This window comes from Empidonax traillii, unplaced genomic scaffold (assembly GCF_003031625.1).
Source record: "Empidonax traillii isolate 1590-97213 ecotype Southwest subspecies unplaced genomic scaffold, ASM303162v1 scaffold109:size1658292, whole genome shotgun sequence".
NCBI lineage: Eukaryota > Metazoa > Chordata > Aves > Passeriformes > Tyrannidae > Empidonax > Empidonax traillii.
Window position 1 is genome coordinate 426,321 of NW_020955302.1, and position 15,686 is coordinate 442,006.

Consider the following 15,686-nt stretch of genomic DNA (forward strand, 5'->3'; position numbering starts at 1 on the left):
TGTTCCATGTGAGTTCTTTTTTTCCTCTTTCACTTTTTAAGGGGGCAAATCTGTATCTGTGACAGGTCTGCTGACGCCAGGAACAGTCTTTTCACTTAATATAGTTGGAACGGTGTTTGCAATAAGAAACTATTCATTATAAGGAGAAGAATGTGGAATTTTGTCCCTGAGATTTTTAGGTCTGGTTAATCAAACATAGACTGGAAATTTGAACTCTGATTCTGCTGCTACCAGCAGAGAGACGTGAAATCCAGTAGCCAAACACAAGGGTGTGTAAACAAACTTATTCTTTGGCTAATGGAGAATGTATTGATATGACATGATTGCAGCAGAAAGTGACAGAGAAACTCTAACTGGTCAAGTGCAGCTAAACCTGCATGATTTTGTACCTACAAGTTTCACCCAAGATATCCACAACCAGGGACAGAATGCAGTGAAAATATGGAACAACTCATAAATTCTCCATTGGTCTGAGATAATGCTGCATATGATGTTGTGTGCCCTTGCTGTCTCACAGTCATGAGTCTGTTCTTCTGTAGAAGGCTACTGCACTTGAGAGTGTTCTAAATGAATGGAAACCCCCAGGAAACCTAGATCCTTTGTGCTGGCTGCTGCTCTTGAATGAAAAAATGTGAGCTACTCACCCATTTGTGAGTAGTGCAATTAATAAAGCACTGTAACAAAACTGTCAAGTATATTTTCCTTCTGGAAAAAAACCCAAACAAACGTGACTGATGTGAAACAAGCACCAAAGACAAGACAGTAAGGGCTTCCTCTAGCCAGAAGTTGATTGTAATGTAACATAGCGATAGAAAGGTATTTTCAGTCTTCCTTCTTCCTGAGAAGGGTTAGGAAGGCACAGAACCTCATGTGCCCAGGTGCAACTGAAGAATTGCATGTTTTGCACCTGAGCCTGCTATTACATCTATGTTAACAGTAACTCATCGAAGTATCTTGTTCTAATCAGCTGTGATGCTGAACAAGAATCCAGGCTGGCTTTGAAGCCCCTGTACACACACATAGTGACAGATACATACTTGGATATATTTATAGAGGCATGTTTTACATACACATCTACACATTTGTGTGTACAAAAATAATTCTTAGCTATCCTGTCTCATGGTAAGCATGGTTTTTGCACATGGGCCTCGCTCCAACATGAACACAGTGTCACCAGTCGCTTCCCCCAGTGCACATGTGGTATTGGACTTGATCTGGCCTGTCACTCAATCTCCTTGGCACTGTATCCATTACCTCTTGGAACAGAAAGGGCTGCTACACACGTAAACCTGCATGGGCTGCTGTAGATGGGACGTGATGAGCTGCAGTCCTCAGGACTGGGGGTCTTGAGAAACTATACAATTACTATATCCAATGGGACACACAGGTGAGCTCACTCTGCAGCTCTGTATTGCCTCTGGTGCTAAGTATTATTTATTTATTTTGAATCACAGATGAATTCTTTACTCTGTTCACGTACTGTATGTCTCCAGATGAATAGTGAGAGTCTGGCATCTGCTTGAAACCGAACCTTCTGTGAAGTGCAATCTGCAGCTGATAGGAATTGCTTTACATTATGGAAAAACCTGCCCATATTGCCTAGTTAGACGATTGAGATGTGAGTAGTTGTCAGCCAGATTTGACAGCCTTTGCTTTGACATATGTTATACATTACCTGTTATTAATAATCACAGTGGACTGGGTCCAAAGTTAGTGTATTGGTATTGTACAAAACCATTCCAATCTTCATAGCCCAAAAGCACTAGGCACTGCTTTGTCCAGAGGAACAACCAGAAAATACACTGGCTTTTCTGTACTAAGTAACATAGAGGTGCTCCCTTAGAGCTGCTAAATCTTACTACCTCAATGCTATCCTAAAATGCAGACACTTATCCCAAAAACCTTGTGCCTGGTTGCAGAGAGAGCACTCATGGCTGTAGAAATAGTGGTTTTTTTAAAGTATAAAGTTTATGACATGAGAGAGCTGTTGGTTCTCCTAAATAGGGTCTTGTTGAATTTCTCCAGGCTCTGGCAAACATAAGAGATTTGAGATGTTTTGTTATCTCGTTCAGGTTTGGTATCCTTCAAACAGGGATTCACCTTTGTGGTAAGCAATAAACTGGGGGGAAGACCTACTTTTTCCTAGGAACACAAAGGAAAATAGCTCAAAGATCTCCACAGGGAGATTGGGGGGCTGGGGGCAGCCAATACCAGGGATGACCCACACCCAGTGGCAGTCAGCAGTGGCGTGAGGAGGATTTCAGAGAAGGCCGAGCTCAAGAACCCAAGGACTTCACACTATGCACAAGTGGCTCTGAACATGCACAGTGGAGCTTTGGGTGCTTCAGTTTCACTGAGTGCCTGGCCAGCCATTTCCTAAGCTAAATTGCTCCCCAGAAAGGAGGAATAATCTGAGCATTGGAAGGATCACAGCACCATCTGCTGGGACTGCGTGTGAGTTCCAAGGCAGGAGAGAACTAAGTGAACTTCCATGGCAAATACAGGATAATTTTGCCTTTTCCTTAGGTGATGGAGAGCCAGAAGGCAGCTGAACATTCTCCTACAGAAAGCTTTGCCCAAGAAGGAGAATTAAAAAAAAGTTTTCTGCATTAGCTGAATTTGTAGTGTTTTGCCAAACTATTTACCTATCACAGGACTCTGAATGTGGCTGCAACCTCAGTATTGCTCCTGCACAGCAGTTGAGGGAGGTGATCCTCCTCCTCTACTCAGCCCTAGTGAGACCACATTCCAAGTGCTGTGTCCAGTTCTGGGTTGGGCTCCTCAGTACAGAAAAGACAAGGAGCTACTGGAGAGGGTCCAGTGGAGGCTACAAAGATGATGATGGGGCTGGAGCATCTCTGTTATGAGGGGAGATGGTGTGATCTGGGCTTGTTTGGTCTAGAGGAGAAAAGACTGAGAGGGGATCTTATTAATGCATATAAATATCTCAAAGGTGGGTGCCAAGAGGATGTTGCTGGACTCTTCTCAGTGGCACCCAGCAAGAGGATGAGGAGCAGTGGCTGTAAACTACAACAAAGGAGTTTCACCTCAACATGAGAAAGAACTTCTTTACATTGAGGGTGGCTGAGCACTGGAACAGGCTGCCCGAGGAAGTAATGGAGTCTTCTCTGGAGACATTCAAAACCCACCTGGACACGTTCCCGTGTCACTTGCTCCAGGTGACCCTGCTTTGGCAGTGGGGTTGGACTGGATAATCTCCAGCTGTCCCCTCCAGCCTAACAATTCTGTGACTGTTCCTGGCTATTCGCACGAATAATGGCCAGTCTTCGCGAATGAAGATCCGGGGAAGGTCTTTCCACCTTCCAGCCTGCGCATTGGATTTTTTAGGTGAGACACAGTGTGCGCGGAACTGAGCCCACCCTTTAATCCTGAGGTTCATCTGCCGGGGCCAAGCACGCTTGGACGGTGGCAGCGAGGTCCTCAGGATGTAGATGGATTGCCTTACAGAGCTAACGAGCTCCATCTGCTTGGGGGGTGGCCCTGTCCGGGAATCGAACCCGGGCCTCAGCAGAGACAGCACCGCGTCCTTAAATACTAGACCACCAGGGGCTCCCAAATTAGCATGAATAAAAACCAGAATAACCCCCAGGGAGCCGAGACGATTCCAGCGGTGCCCCCTGTGCCTATTGCGGTGCGCGACACTCGACCGGGGCGGGCGGTCTTGCCCCCCTCGGGGCAGCCCCGCTCCGCGCCGTCCTCAGCTCCGCTCTCCGGGTTTCCCCAGCGCCTCCCGCTCCACCCCGTCCGTGATTCCGCTCTCCGCGTTTCCGCGGCGGCCGCGCCGGCCCCGCCCCGCGGCTCCGGTTTCAGGCGCTGCTACAGGGACCCCCAAGATGGAAACGCAGGGGCTGCCGGCCGCGGAGGCGGCCCGGGCCCGGCCCGCCGCGCAACATGGCGGCCCCGCCGCGCCGCCGCCGCCCGGCTGGGACCCGCCGCCCGCCGCCGCCCCGCCCTCCCCCGCCGGCAGCACCATCGCGCCGGGCCTCTACGTGAGCTTCCCGGTGTTGCTGGTGGAGGAGAAGCCGGAGCCCGGCGCCAGCCCCGCGCCCAGCGCGCCGCCGGCGGGGCCCGCGCCCGACAACGACGGGCTCCTGCTTGTCTTCAACGTGGTGCGCGGCGCGGGCGGCGGCGAAGCGGGGCGAGCCCAGCCCGGCCCTCCGCCCGCTGAGCCGCCGGAGGAGGCCCCCGGCTCGGCGCCGCCACCGCCGCCGCCTCCTCCTCCTCCTCCTCCCCCGCCGCCAGCACCGCTGCCCCCCGCGGGCGGCGATGGCGGCGCGGCGGAGGACGGCGCCTTCTCGGGGACCATCACCATCAACAACCAGAGCCTGCTGGTGCGCATCGAGAACGGCGTGCTGACTCTGGGGCCCGGCGCCGAGCAGCCCGCGGGGGCCGCGCCGCCCGGCGCCGCCTCCAGCCCCGCCGAGCCGCCGGGCGGGCCGCGGCCGCGCTCGCCGCCCGCCTTCCCGTGCCCGGAGCCGCGCTGCGGGGAGGCCTTTCCCCGCAAGCAGCAGCTGCGGCTGCACCGCCTGTCGGCGCACGGCGGCGGCGGCGGCGGCGGGGAGGACGGGCGGGGCGCGGTGGCGCGGCCCTTCGGCTGCCCCGTGCCGGGCTGCGCCTGGTCCTTCGCCACGGCCTACAAGCTGCGGCGGCACCTGCACTCGCACGACAAGCTGCGGCCGTTCGCCTGCGCCGCGCCGGGCTGCGCCAAGCGCTTCACCACCGTGTACAACCTGCGGGCGCACAGCCGCGCCCACGAGCAGGAGGCGGCGCAGAAGTGCGAGGCGTGCGGGCAGCGCTTCCCCAGCGCCGCCCGCCTCGCCGCCCACCGCCGCCGCAGCCACCTGGAGCCCGAGCGGCCTTACCGCTGCGACTTCCCCGGTAAGCCGCCCCCGGGGATGGGCTGCCTTCCCTCCCCCGTGCAGAAAAACCAGAATCCCTGCTCTCTTCTCCTCCCCGCTGCCCCTCTTTCCCCGAGGGGTTTCCCCTGAGGCTCCACCTCAGTTATCCAAGAGTTCCATCTAATTTGGCAGCTGGTGGGCGCTCCGCCTTTGCTCCCGTGACTTTGTGAAGCACGGCAAGGCACAGCACCACTCTTCAGTGGTGCACCTTAACCCGGGCTATGCGGGTTTTCGTTGCCCACCTTGGGTAAACAGTTGTATTTCCTGGGAGTAAGGTAGTTTAGGATTGCACTGTTTGGTGTTTTTTTGTTTGTTTGTTTGTTTGTTTTGTTTTGTTTTCTTTTTCCCATGTTCCTGGATGGAACATCCTTGAAAAACGATCATGACGGTGCCTTTCTAAAAGCTGGGAGGGAGAAAAGAGTGCAGTGTTCCTGATTTTTGTTGCTGTTTTCCTTCTCTCCCCAGGCTGTGAGAGAACATTTATCACAGTTAGTGCGTTATTCTCCCATAACCGAGCCCACTTCAGAGAGCAAGAGCAGTTCACCTGCTCGTTCCCTGGCTGTAACAAGCAGTATGACAAAGCCTGCCGACTGAAAATCCACATGAGAAGTCACACAGGTATTCACAGGGGTAACTTACACCTGGGGAAGTACATGGAAGATAGTATGGGGACAGTGGACTTCAGTTTGCTGGAAAGTCATAAAGGGAGGAAGGGGGCCAGGAATTATTTGGAGTCAGTGGTTCTTGGCCTTCTAAGAGGAAAGGGTAGGAGTCCACTGAATCAACTTGCCAAATGCAAAGTAGTTATGGACACGTAAAGCTGTGGCTTCTGTCATTGTGCACTCGGTCCAGAAAAACTATCACAGCTCTACTCCTAAATTCATAGACATTCAAAATATTGGTCCAGACAAACAGCTGAAAAACTCTCAGACCATGCGGTATGTATGTGCCAAGGTTTGGAACAGCAAGAAGGTAAATTTCGACTCAGACAAGCAGTCCTGACTTACAAGGAGCACTCCTAAGCTGAAATACAGCCTTCTTATGTTTTAATGACACTTGTGTGTGCTCTCTGCTGTCCTCTTTTTTCCTGGTTTAATGGCTTTACAGCGTTGAGTTTGGGTTTTTTTGTGTTCTTAAGTGTCACTTTGGTTAAAGTTTATAGATGTGATGAAAATTTCGCATACTTCAGTGTGGTAATCATGATACAGTCACAGGTTATGAAAACAGGAAAGAACGTTTCTGTTTTGAGTAATGCTCTTATTGGTTATTAAAGCATCTTCAAGATAGCTCAGATTCATATGAGGTCAATTGATAAATATCTATGATCCTTGATGCACAGGAAAAGATAGAGTAGCCTGGAGGAACATGACAGTACTCTGCAGTGCACTGCAGGAGTTGTTGAGTTGTTCTGTCTTAAATTATTTTAGGCAGGTCTTGATATTTTCTAAGAGCAGTGTGAATTTTTGTATTCAATTATTAACGTAATCTTTCTTTGCTCAAGGTGAAAGACCTTTTATCTGCGACTTTGAAGGCTGTGGCTGGTCTTTCACCAGTATGTCCAAGCTTCTGAGACATAAAAGGTAAAGGAAGCTTTTTCTGATTATGCTGTCCTAAGCCACTGGCTGTTTGTCTCTTTATTTTTTTTCCCAGTACCTAAGCAGCAGTGGATTTAATCATGGCAATTTCCTTCCCTTGTAGGAAACATGAAGATGACAGGAGATTCATGTGCCCGGTAGAAGGCTGTGGGAAGTCCTTCACAAGAGCAGAACACTTGAAAGGTCACAGTATAACTCACCTTGGTACAAAACCATTTGAGTGCCCAGTAGAAGGTACTGCTTCACTCTTATATGTGTTTACTGGTAACCAATGTGCATTTTTTGCCTGAAGAGTGCGTGTGTTTTCCCCAAATGTGAGCTTGGTACAGGATCGGAACAATTTTGAGTGAGTCTTCTAACAGGGTTTGAAGAGGTAAAGCTAAACAGAAGACATTGCAACTGAACAAGTGATCATTCCCAAAACTATGGATTACAGAGAAAACTCTGGTTTGTGCTCTAGCTTGAACACCTCCATCACTTCAGCAGGACTCCAGGAACAGAGATTTTTGGGTCTGATCTGAAATACTCTGCTTTATAAAGTCAAGAAGCTCAACTTAGTGATTCTTTCTCCTTTTTATGGTGTTGTCAGCAGTTGTCACGAAGAGTTTAAGATGCCATAGTGTGGAAAAGGGGTGCCTTATAGTGGGTGAATTCAGCATTTCTCTTTGTCAGAAACAGGTTGTTGAACTGTCCTACCCACTCAGATGCTGACTTTCTTCTGGGTCCTCTGAGTGTGTGCACAGGCACTGCAAAGTAGCAAGTAGAGTTCTGCAGAGATACTGTGATTTGTTAAGATACTAAATGTGAACGCTGAATTGAAATTGGATGGAACTTCAAAGCCTTGTATATCTTCTTGCAGGCTGTTGTGCAAAATTTTCAGCAAGAAGTAGTTTGTATATTCACTCCAAAAAGCATGTTCAGGATGTGGACTCGTTAAAGACTCGGTGCCCTGTTTCCAGTTGTAATAAACTGCTCACTTCCAAACACAGTATGAAGACGCACATGGTCAAACAGCACAACTTCAGCCCAGGTAAAGTGTTTGTTTCAGGCTGTTGGGGGATGCAGTGGGAAAATTAAATGTTTTATTAAGGAAGATGTGTATTTACTAATGTTGAAATCGGTGTCCCATTGATATGAATGATAGAATCTCCACTGAAACTGGAGTTGATTTCTCCCTCCCCTAACGTTTTCAGTGGGACCTCTGAGTATCAGAAGGTGATACTTGCGCTTGAGCTGTGTGAAATTGTGAGAAATTTCATCATTTTTGAACGAAGTAGAACTCGTCCTTATCCATGCCATCTTTAGAATAGGAGCAAGGTCTAAAAGAACTTCTCTTTTCAACTCTTATTCTGCTCCTCTACAGCCTGACTTAGCTTGGACTGTCTTAGTGGGTTTTTTTGGCAAGTGCTTTTGTAACTGAAATTTCTCAGTAAAGGAGTGAACTTATTTCAATAAGCTGCTTTTCCTTAAATCTGCTTTCAGGAAAGTTGGGAAGTGTTTAGGCTGAGGATACAGAATTTTAAGCTTCCTCCTTTGATCATTCATATTTTTCCTTTCCACTGCCTGATTGAAAGGTCTCTCTTATAACCAAACCTTTCTCTTCCAGATCTCCTAACTCAGCTCGAAGCAACCAACTCCCTCACACCCAGCAGTGAACTCACTAGTCAAGGGCAGAGTGATCTCAACAACATAGACCTCGTATCCCTGTTCTCCAACGTGTCCAGTAACAATTCCGGAATTGCCACAGACATGGCGCTGGTGAACTCTGGGGTTGTCACGATCGATGTCGCTTCAGTGGGCTCCACGCTGGGAGGAAACCTGCCTGCCAGTACCAATTCCTTAAGCCAGGCAGTTGATCCCTTGATCCTGGTGGCGAGCAGCGACATGCCGCAGAGCCTGGACAGTTCTCTCCTGCTGGGAAGCGGTGCAGTTCTGCAGCAAAGCACTTTAAACTTGGATGATGTACAGACTGTCAATGCCGAAGCCTTGGGCTCGCTAGCATCCCTGTCAGTGAGGAACTGCAGTCAGGATGTGCACAGCTTGACGTCCAGCAATAATTTAACCATGGACACGGCCACTTTGACTCCTTCCAGCAGCCTCGGCAGTACCAATGTGCCTGAGATACTGATGCCAGTTAAAGCTGAGCGGAATTTGGTTCCGTGCTCGGACGTTGTTGGTCAACAAGAGGGCAGCAAAGTAGTGACACAGTTTGTCTTCTCCAACCCTCCGGGGAGCTACAGTGCACAGAAGGAAATGGATCTTGGGGCAGTGACTGGCAGCTCGTTTTTGGTATGGAGTAACTATATTCACTTTACCCCTAGCTGACTGAGACAACCTGACTTTGGGAGTATCCCTTGCTACTTACAGGGAGACCTTTCTCTCAGATTTTGCAGATCATGCATTTTGGCTCTTTTTTGACAAAGGGTATGGAATGTTACGTTATAGTAGTGTGTTGTCACAAGTAGATTCAGTGTGGTGATAAGTTCTCAAGCAATACTGGAATTCTGGTGGGGACAGTTAAGGAAGAACCTTTCAAAATAAGCAGCCATCCATTTGAAATGGAATTTGCAAGAATAGCCAAGAGTATGTGATATATCTTGTGCATTTCATTTCAAGGAAAGATTTGGGCTGTAAGAGTAACTGCAACATTTTAATCTTAGTCCTTGTTCCTGTTTTAAGTAGTCTTCCCTTTCTGCTTCACTGTGTTACTGCAGACTGTTTACATTATAAAGCAAATGTTTACATTGTTAAAATCTAAATGTTTATAAATGTGGACCTAACTTCTTAGTGTGTTGAACTCCAAATATTGAACACAAACAGGGAATTTATTGAAACTCTAATCAAAAGATAATGGGAAACTAGAATTCAGTGTTTGCAGCCTAGAAGATAACTGCATCTGAGAACTCATTAGTCTCTGTTCATTGTCTTGCTTTGTTCTTGATTTCAAAAACTGCATCTCTGGGCCTTTTTTTTTTTTTTTTAACTAGGAGAGCAGTGGGTCTGCAAGGACAGACTACAGAGCCATTCAGCTAGCTAAGAAAAAGAAACAAAAAGGGAATGGCAGCAGCACAGGTGAGAAGCCATTAATTTTGTCAAATTTACTAAATACAATTATTTAGCATTTTTTGGTAGTACAATGGGAGCAGGTTTTTGAGCAGCATTCTTAAATGTCCTATCCAGTTTATTACTAGTTAAAATAATTATGCATGTGGTGTACCATCTGTTACTCTGGATAATCACATTCTGTGGAATATCAAATTCACAGTAAGTTTACAAAGAAAGCAGCACCATATGTTTCATGGTGGTTAACAAGACACTAGCTCTCCATCTCTTCATCTGCTTTTTATTTTCTCATTAAAACAACAAAAAATAAGGTCACTTTGCTTTGTGTTGTTTATGCTTTTGGTCTTACTTAAGGCGTTCTTTTAGTACAGACAGTAAAAACAGCTGGAATTTGGCTTTTGTGTTTCTCTTAGTAACAGTGTGTATGCAGTGTTAAGGAATTTAGATCTTAATTATCTAGAAATACTCAGATGTCTCTCTTAGATTTTTGGCTTGTAGGGAGTTCTTGTGCATGGTGTGGTTTAGGTCATTATTCCAGATGTGTCCTCTTCCTCTTAAACTGTAGTTTGACTCAAAGCCATCTGATGTGAATTATACACCACTTCTTTGTCAGGTCAAACATGGTCCATGGCTCGCTAGACTTGCACGAGCTCAGATGTTTGAGTTGTGTTTACCTTTGGGGCTGGGGTGGAATATCATATACTTATAATATGAATACCATATATGAAGAGTTTAGTTCTACCTTGCTGTCTCTTTAGACCTTCCTCCTCTGAAAATCAAGGCAATAGCTTTTGAAGTGAGTTAAGAGACTAGTTCTGATTTGAGAACTGTTGTGTTTGTGTACTTGTAAAATGCATACCTATATAAATTCTGTCTAGTTCAGTGAGTTGTCACATGGAAGGATAAGTGCATTATGAAGCTGGTTCTGAGTGTCCTTGTATTAGACATGTGCATGTGTCATCAGCTGTGTCTTTTGGATGTTAGTTTGAAAAAGGCAATTACATATTGCAATGTGTTCTAAAATGACCTCAGAAAACTCCTGTTTCTGATCCTGCTCAAGTCTTTCAAGTCCACTTTTCACCAGCTGTTCCTTAATGCCACTCAGTGCTTCTCAAAGTGGCCTAGAGAGTCTTGTATCTTTAACTGGTTTAACTAGATTGAGTGAATACTATGGAGGGAAGTTCAGTGTTTAAAAAGAAGTTATCCAAGCCCTTCATTTATTATAGATGAAAAAAAAGACTCGAAACTCACAGAGCTGACAGGACTGTATCCTTACAATTGTTTTTATTAGGTTTTTGGTTTTCATTCTGTGATACAGCAGCTGATTTATCTTGCTTTAATCTGAAAGAAGCTTAAGGTTGTGGTAGTTGTATTTGTGTAGCCCATTATACCCAACAGTCCTTGAAATCTTTCTGGAAGTACATGAGCGTCACTACGGTCTTTTTACAGTTTAGAAAAATGATGTGCATGACTTCTCAGGAAATGAGTTGCAAAATTAAAAATAGAAAATGCAATCCTGCTTCCTAATTCTTTTCTATATCTCCACAAACGTGCTGGTATTTCTGTGCTACCACAGGGGTGAGCCCTAAGCTTAGCAGTTGGTGATGTGATTTTAATGGTGTTCGTGTGAAAAGATGCTCAGTCAGCAGCTGGAGTTCACCAGCTTTTAGCAGTTGTCAGATGGTGCTAATTATATTGCACTGTTGCAGGCATTTGCTGTGTAGTGTAAATAGCTGCATAAAATTGAAAAGTACTAGCAGGACACTTTGGTTAATTGTTTCTGTCCATCTAACTATTAAAATTGCTCTCTTTTAGGGGCATCAGGCTCTGGTCAGAGGAAAAACAAAGGCGGTAAAGTAAGCCCTACCAACTTTTCATCATCCACTCCTGCCAGTCGACTGGGTGGCAACATAGTTCTGCCAAATGGAGGGCTGACAATAAGGGACCCTGCCACTGGAGCTCAGTATGTGCAAATTCAGCTTCTTCAGGTAAAAGCTAAGGAGAAAAAAACATACTTATCTTCCCTGTTACCCAAATTGGCACATTTGTGGAACAATTTGAGTGTTTGTGAACTCAGGTACTACCGCCCCTGGATGAGATCTTGAGCTCTGCAGTATTCTTACATTATTCCATGTGTCAATTACAAAGTAAATACTAAACCAAGTAAATATTAAGTAAATACTAAAGTATAAATATTAATTAGACGAAATATAAATAAATATTGAAATATGTAAATGAGACTGACTTGGAAACATTCCTGCAAAAAGAAGTTTTAGCCTTAACTGTCATTTCTCTCAACTGTTGAAAAGAAGCTTTAAGAAACCCAAAACAGCCTAGTAATTGGTGTGGACTGATTAAAGGAGCACGACAGGTAATAGTTTTTGGCCAGGTATATATCTGTATAGTATCCAGAGAGAGGGTAAGTTCCTTTTACTTTACTCCTAACTATGGTATGGAGAAAGCTACGGGCAGAGTTCTCCATCCATCTAGTTTTCTGAGAGGTGTTTGTAATATAACAAACATGAAAGTTTGTAACTCTTATGTTAAGTATCAGCTTCATGCAAACATGGTGAAATCAGTTGCATAGTTCTGAGTGTTACGTTTGCTGGAAGATGAACTATTGTTTCCTTTTCAGATCTTGCCAGTGGTCCTGAGGAAGACAGGGTAATAGGTTGTACTCAGGGCTAGGTTCAGATTTAAGTGGTAGCTTTCTACATCTTTGTAGATCTAGGCCTTACCAATACAGTGCAGTGGCTTTAGCGGATTTTTTAAGATCATGAGGCTGAGTGAAATTTGCCATGTTGTGCTGAGATGCTTAGGGGTTGTGTGATTTCATCAAGTTTCTTGTTCACAGGATGATTCCCCAGGAGAGGGAGATTTGCCCTTTCAACTGAGTTCCCAGTCCTCCTCATCACATTCTCAGCTTACAGTGGATTTACCTGTTCACATACTTCAGGTACAGCACATCAAACCATTGGGTTTTATTGCCTTGCTTGAAAGTGAAGACAGTTTACTGTGAACACTCACTTTCTGCCTAATGAAAATACCTTGTTTTCCACTGGGGATTTAATTTCACTCACACAAAGTAGTAAGCAGAGAGCTGCACTGCACAATTTATCTTGTGTCCGTTACCAACCTTTGACACACTATAGGTGGTTGTTTCTCTGCCTCTGTTACTGAGTAATGAATAACAAAATGTTACTCATTTATTCTGAAGTGCCCTCGTCCTTGTTTTCCTGATCCCAGCCTGTAGATAGTAGGTGGGTCAAGAAAGAATCAGAATTGGAGTGTAACAGGCTACAGAAAAGATAGGAAGTGAGAAGTAAAATTGTCAGCCTAGATTTCAGGGAAGTGCCCATATGGGAATGGCAGGTTGAAAAGCCTGCTTGGGGGCCCTCAGTTTTGATAAACTCTGTAATGCCCCTATTCTTGCCAAGTGGGCTTCTCCGGGGTAGAAAATAAAGCTTTTTTTATTGAGAAGGGGCACCTTAATGTGCTAAACCTAGAAATACAAGAAGAGTAGGGTTGTTGGCCATGGAGTAGAATGGAGGAGAGACAAATAGTCAGCAATTTTAAATTTAAATGCTCATCTGAAATGTTCCACAGAAAAACTGTGGCAACATTGTTTGGGTGGATCCCCAAAGTAGAAAAGCTTTGGGATTCCATTCAAAACATTGCTGTGGTCTTGGATAAATGTCAAGGTAATCTTGCTGATAAGCGCTAAAAGCATCTAGAGGTGAAAGTACTGAACTCTTCATGGTGTCTGTTTGCTTTGACAGGAACCACACAATTCCACTGAAGATGATGCAGGTTCTGATAACTCTCAGTTCACTGGAAGCACAATAAACTTGCAGGATCTGGAGTGACCATTATTAAGAACAGTTACTTGAAAACAAATTGGGCAATCGTGACAGAGTGAGATAATTATGTGGGTCTTTTTCCAAGGAAAATATGAAAAGTAGAACTGAAGGATGGTTGCACTCTTTGTGATGTGCCGAAGACAGTTGCAGCTGAAAGATTTTCTTAAAAAATGTAAATCCCACTTGATGTGCCTGTGTAAGATACCTTGTCTGCCTGGTGGTCAGGGAGGCTGAGGCAGACTGCTGTACAGTGTTGTTTCAGGGAGAAGTACTGTATTCCACTTCAAACTGAGGTAATATTTACTGTTTTCACAGGAAACCAAGTATTCTACAGCTAACAAGTGCAAATTTAAAATCCTGCCTATGACAGTGAAAACTTCCTTTCCATTGGTTTCTTGCTGGAGCCAGTGGCATCAAGGAATTAAGAGCTAAAATTGCAAGTGTTTTCCACACACAAAAACCATAATTGTTTTGGCCCATGTTTTGGCAGAAAACTGGAATAAAGTGTCACATGTAACAAAATTAACGTTCTATGCCATGAAAATGAGATGCTCTAAAATCTTTGTTTTAGAAAGCTAGATTCTAAATGTTAACTTAGCTGTGAATCAGTTTGTAGCTCATGTTGAGTTTCTCCCTTTCCTTGCTCCCATGTCCCAAATACTTTGCTGAATTCTTCCAGCAAAACTTGAAAAAGAAAACTGCAATAGAACTGTACTCACTGTAAGTGATTAGCTAAGAGTCCAACAGCATCTGAGAGAGGTTTGTTTTTATCTTTGTGTTCCCTTTTTTTGGGAGGAATGTTGACTGTCCTGTAAATTTAAGCACCTTGATTTTTATCTCATCTATAAACCGCTGCCAAGTTACCTGTAAACTGGCCACTACCTTTTTATTTTGGGTTGTTTGGTGTTTTTGTTTGTTTGTTTGTTTGTTTGTTTTTAATTGAACACTGTTAACACATGTTCTTTATTGCTATCCCAGAGTGCCACATGCATGTGGAGCTTTTGGCTGGTTTACAGAATATGCAGTTGTCAGAGTATTTTGTGAGGGGAAAAGAATTGTTACCCAGAGAGATTTGCCCCGCTAAAAAACTGCAGTTTCTCTTGGGGCTGGGGGGAGAGGTTTTATGTACTCTACTTATCTGGATTGCAAACACCTAAATAAGTATAGAGTTGTATAGGGGGAAAAAAAACACCTTTGGTTACATTTTAAGGTAGTAATTTAAATGTTTCTTATGGTGATGTTCTGAATGCCTATAAAAGTATGTATAGGAGTTTGATAAAAGGCTGTATGTACTGGTTTTTTTTATTCTCAGTGAGGTGTGTGTATGCACGTATGTGTATTTTTTTTTTTACAAAATAAGATATGTCACAGAGGAGAACATTGTGATCTTTCTAATCTTGCACATATTTATTTATTTTACAGTTATACTGATGTTAAATTCACATGAGGTTGTTCAGAAATGCTTTTACTTCCTGTGCCTTTTGAACTATGTATGTGTCCATATAAATGCTTTTTTTGATTGAAGACTTGGGGAGGAAAAAAGCGTACAGGTTACATTGAACTTCAGCTCCTGATTTGTAGGCAGTATTATATCCTCTGGTTGAACCAGTTTTATTTTTCTATCTTTAGCCTAACTGAGCATTGAGGTCTCTCTGTTCCTCTCACTCTGAGTTTACAACTTATGTCCAGGGAAAGTCTTAACCTTCTCAGGCTGGGTTTCCAAACCAAACTACTGGTAGATGAGATCTACCCAGTGGCTGTGACTGCAGCATGGAGTTCACTCCTGAGAGATAGAAAGATTGAGAAGGAATTGTGCCCCAGGGACTGCTTGGTCTTGCTCTAGTGGTCACCATGCTCACCCTGGAAGCTGAGACACCTCGAGCTCCCAATGCCTGCATTATTCTGTTCTCAAGGACCATACCAGTTCTTACTCTATTAAAATGGCCAAGGAACACTCCATCTTTTTATGGGACTTGCAACCAAATCTTTCTACTTCTGAAAATGTACCTCACTCAGCTTTGTAAGTGAATGTAAAGTGCTAACCTCTTGGGGCGGAAAATTGGATCACTTGGCTTGGAGTCCATTGCTGGCAATGGATACCTGAAGAACTGCTGGTGCAAAAGGGTTAATAAAGCTTTTTTTTTTTATGGTCAGTTTGTCATTGGGTGTTGTTCTTTGCATGGGTGCATCTGACAAAAAGCTCATTACTAGCAGCTTGATTTCTGCAGAGCTTGTGTTTTTCTTTGGAT

The 15,686-nt window shown here is 44.8% G+C and overlaps 1 protein-coding gene across 1 annotated transcript; it reads left to right on the forward strand.

The window, feature by feature from the left end:
* Positions 1–3,854: 3,854 nt before the first annotated feature.
* Positions 3,855–15,590, forward strand: ZXDC (ZXD family zinc finger C). Its single transcript, XM_027882657.1, has 10 exons — positions 3,855–4,899; positions 5,385–5,537; positions 6,421–6,499; positions 6,618–6,748; positions 7,374–7,544; positions 8,121–8,803; positions 9,502–9,586; positions 11,393–11,565; positions 12,432–12,533; positions 13,357–15,590. Exons 1-10 carry the CDS (start codon positions 3,855–3,857, stop codon positions 13,441–13,443), a joined length of 2,709 nt encoding a protein of 902 aa, XP_027738458.1. The 3' UTR covers positions 13,444–15,590.
* Positions 15,591–15,686: the final 96 nt, after the last annotated feature.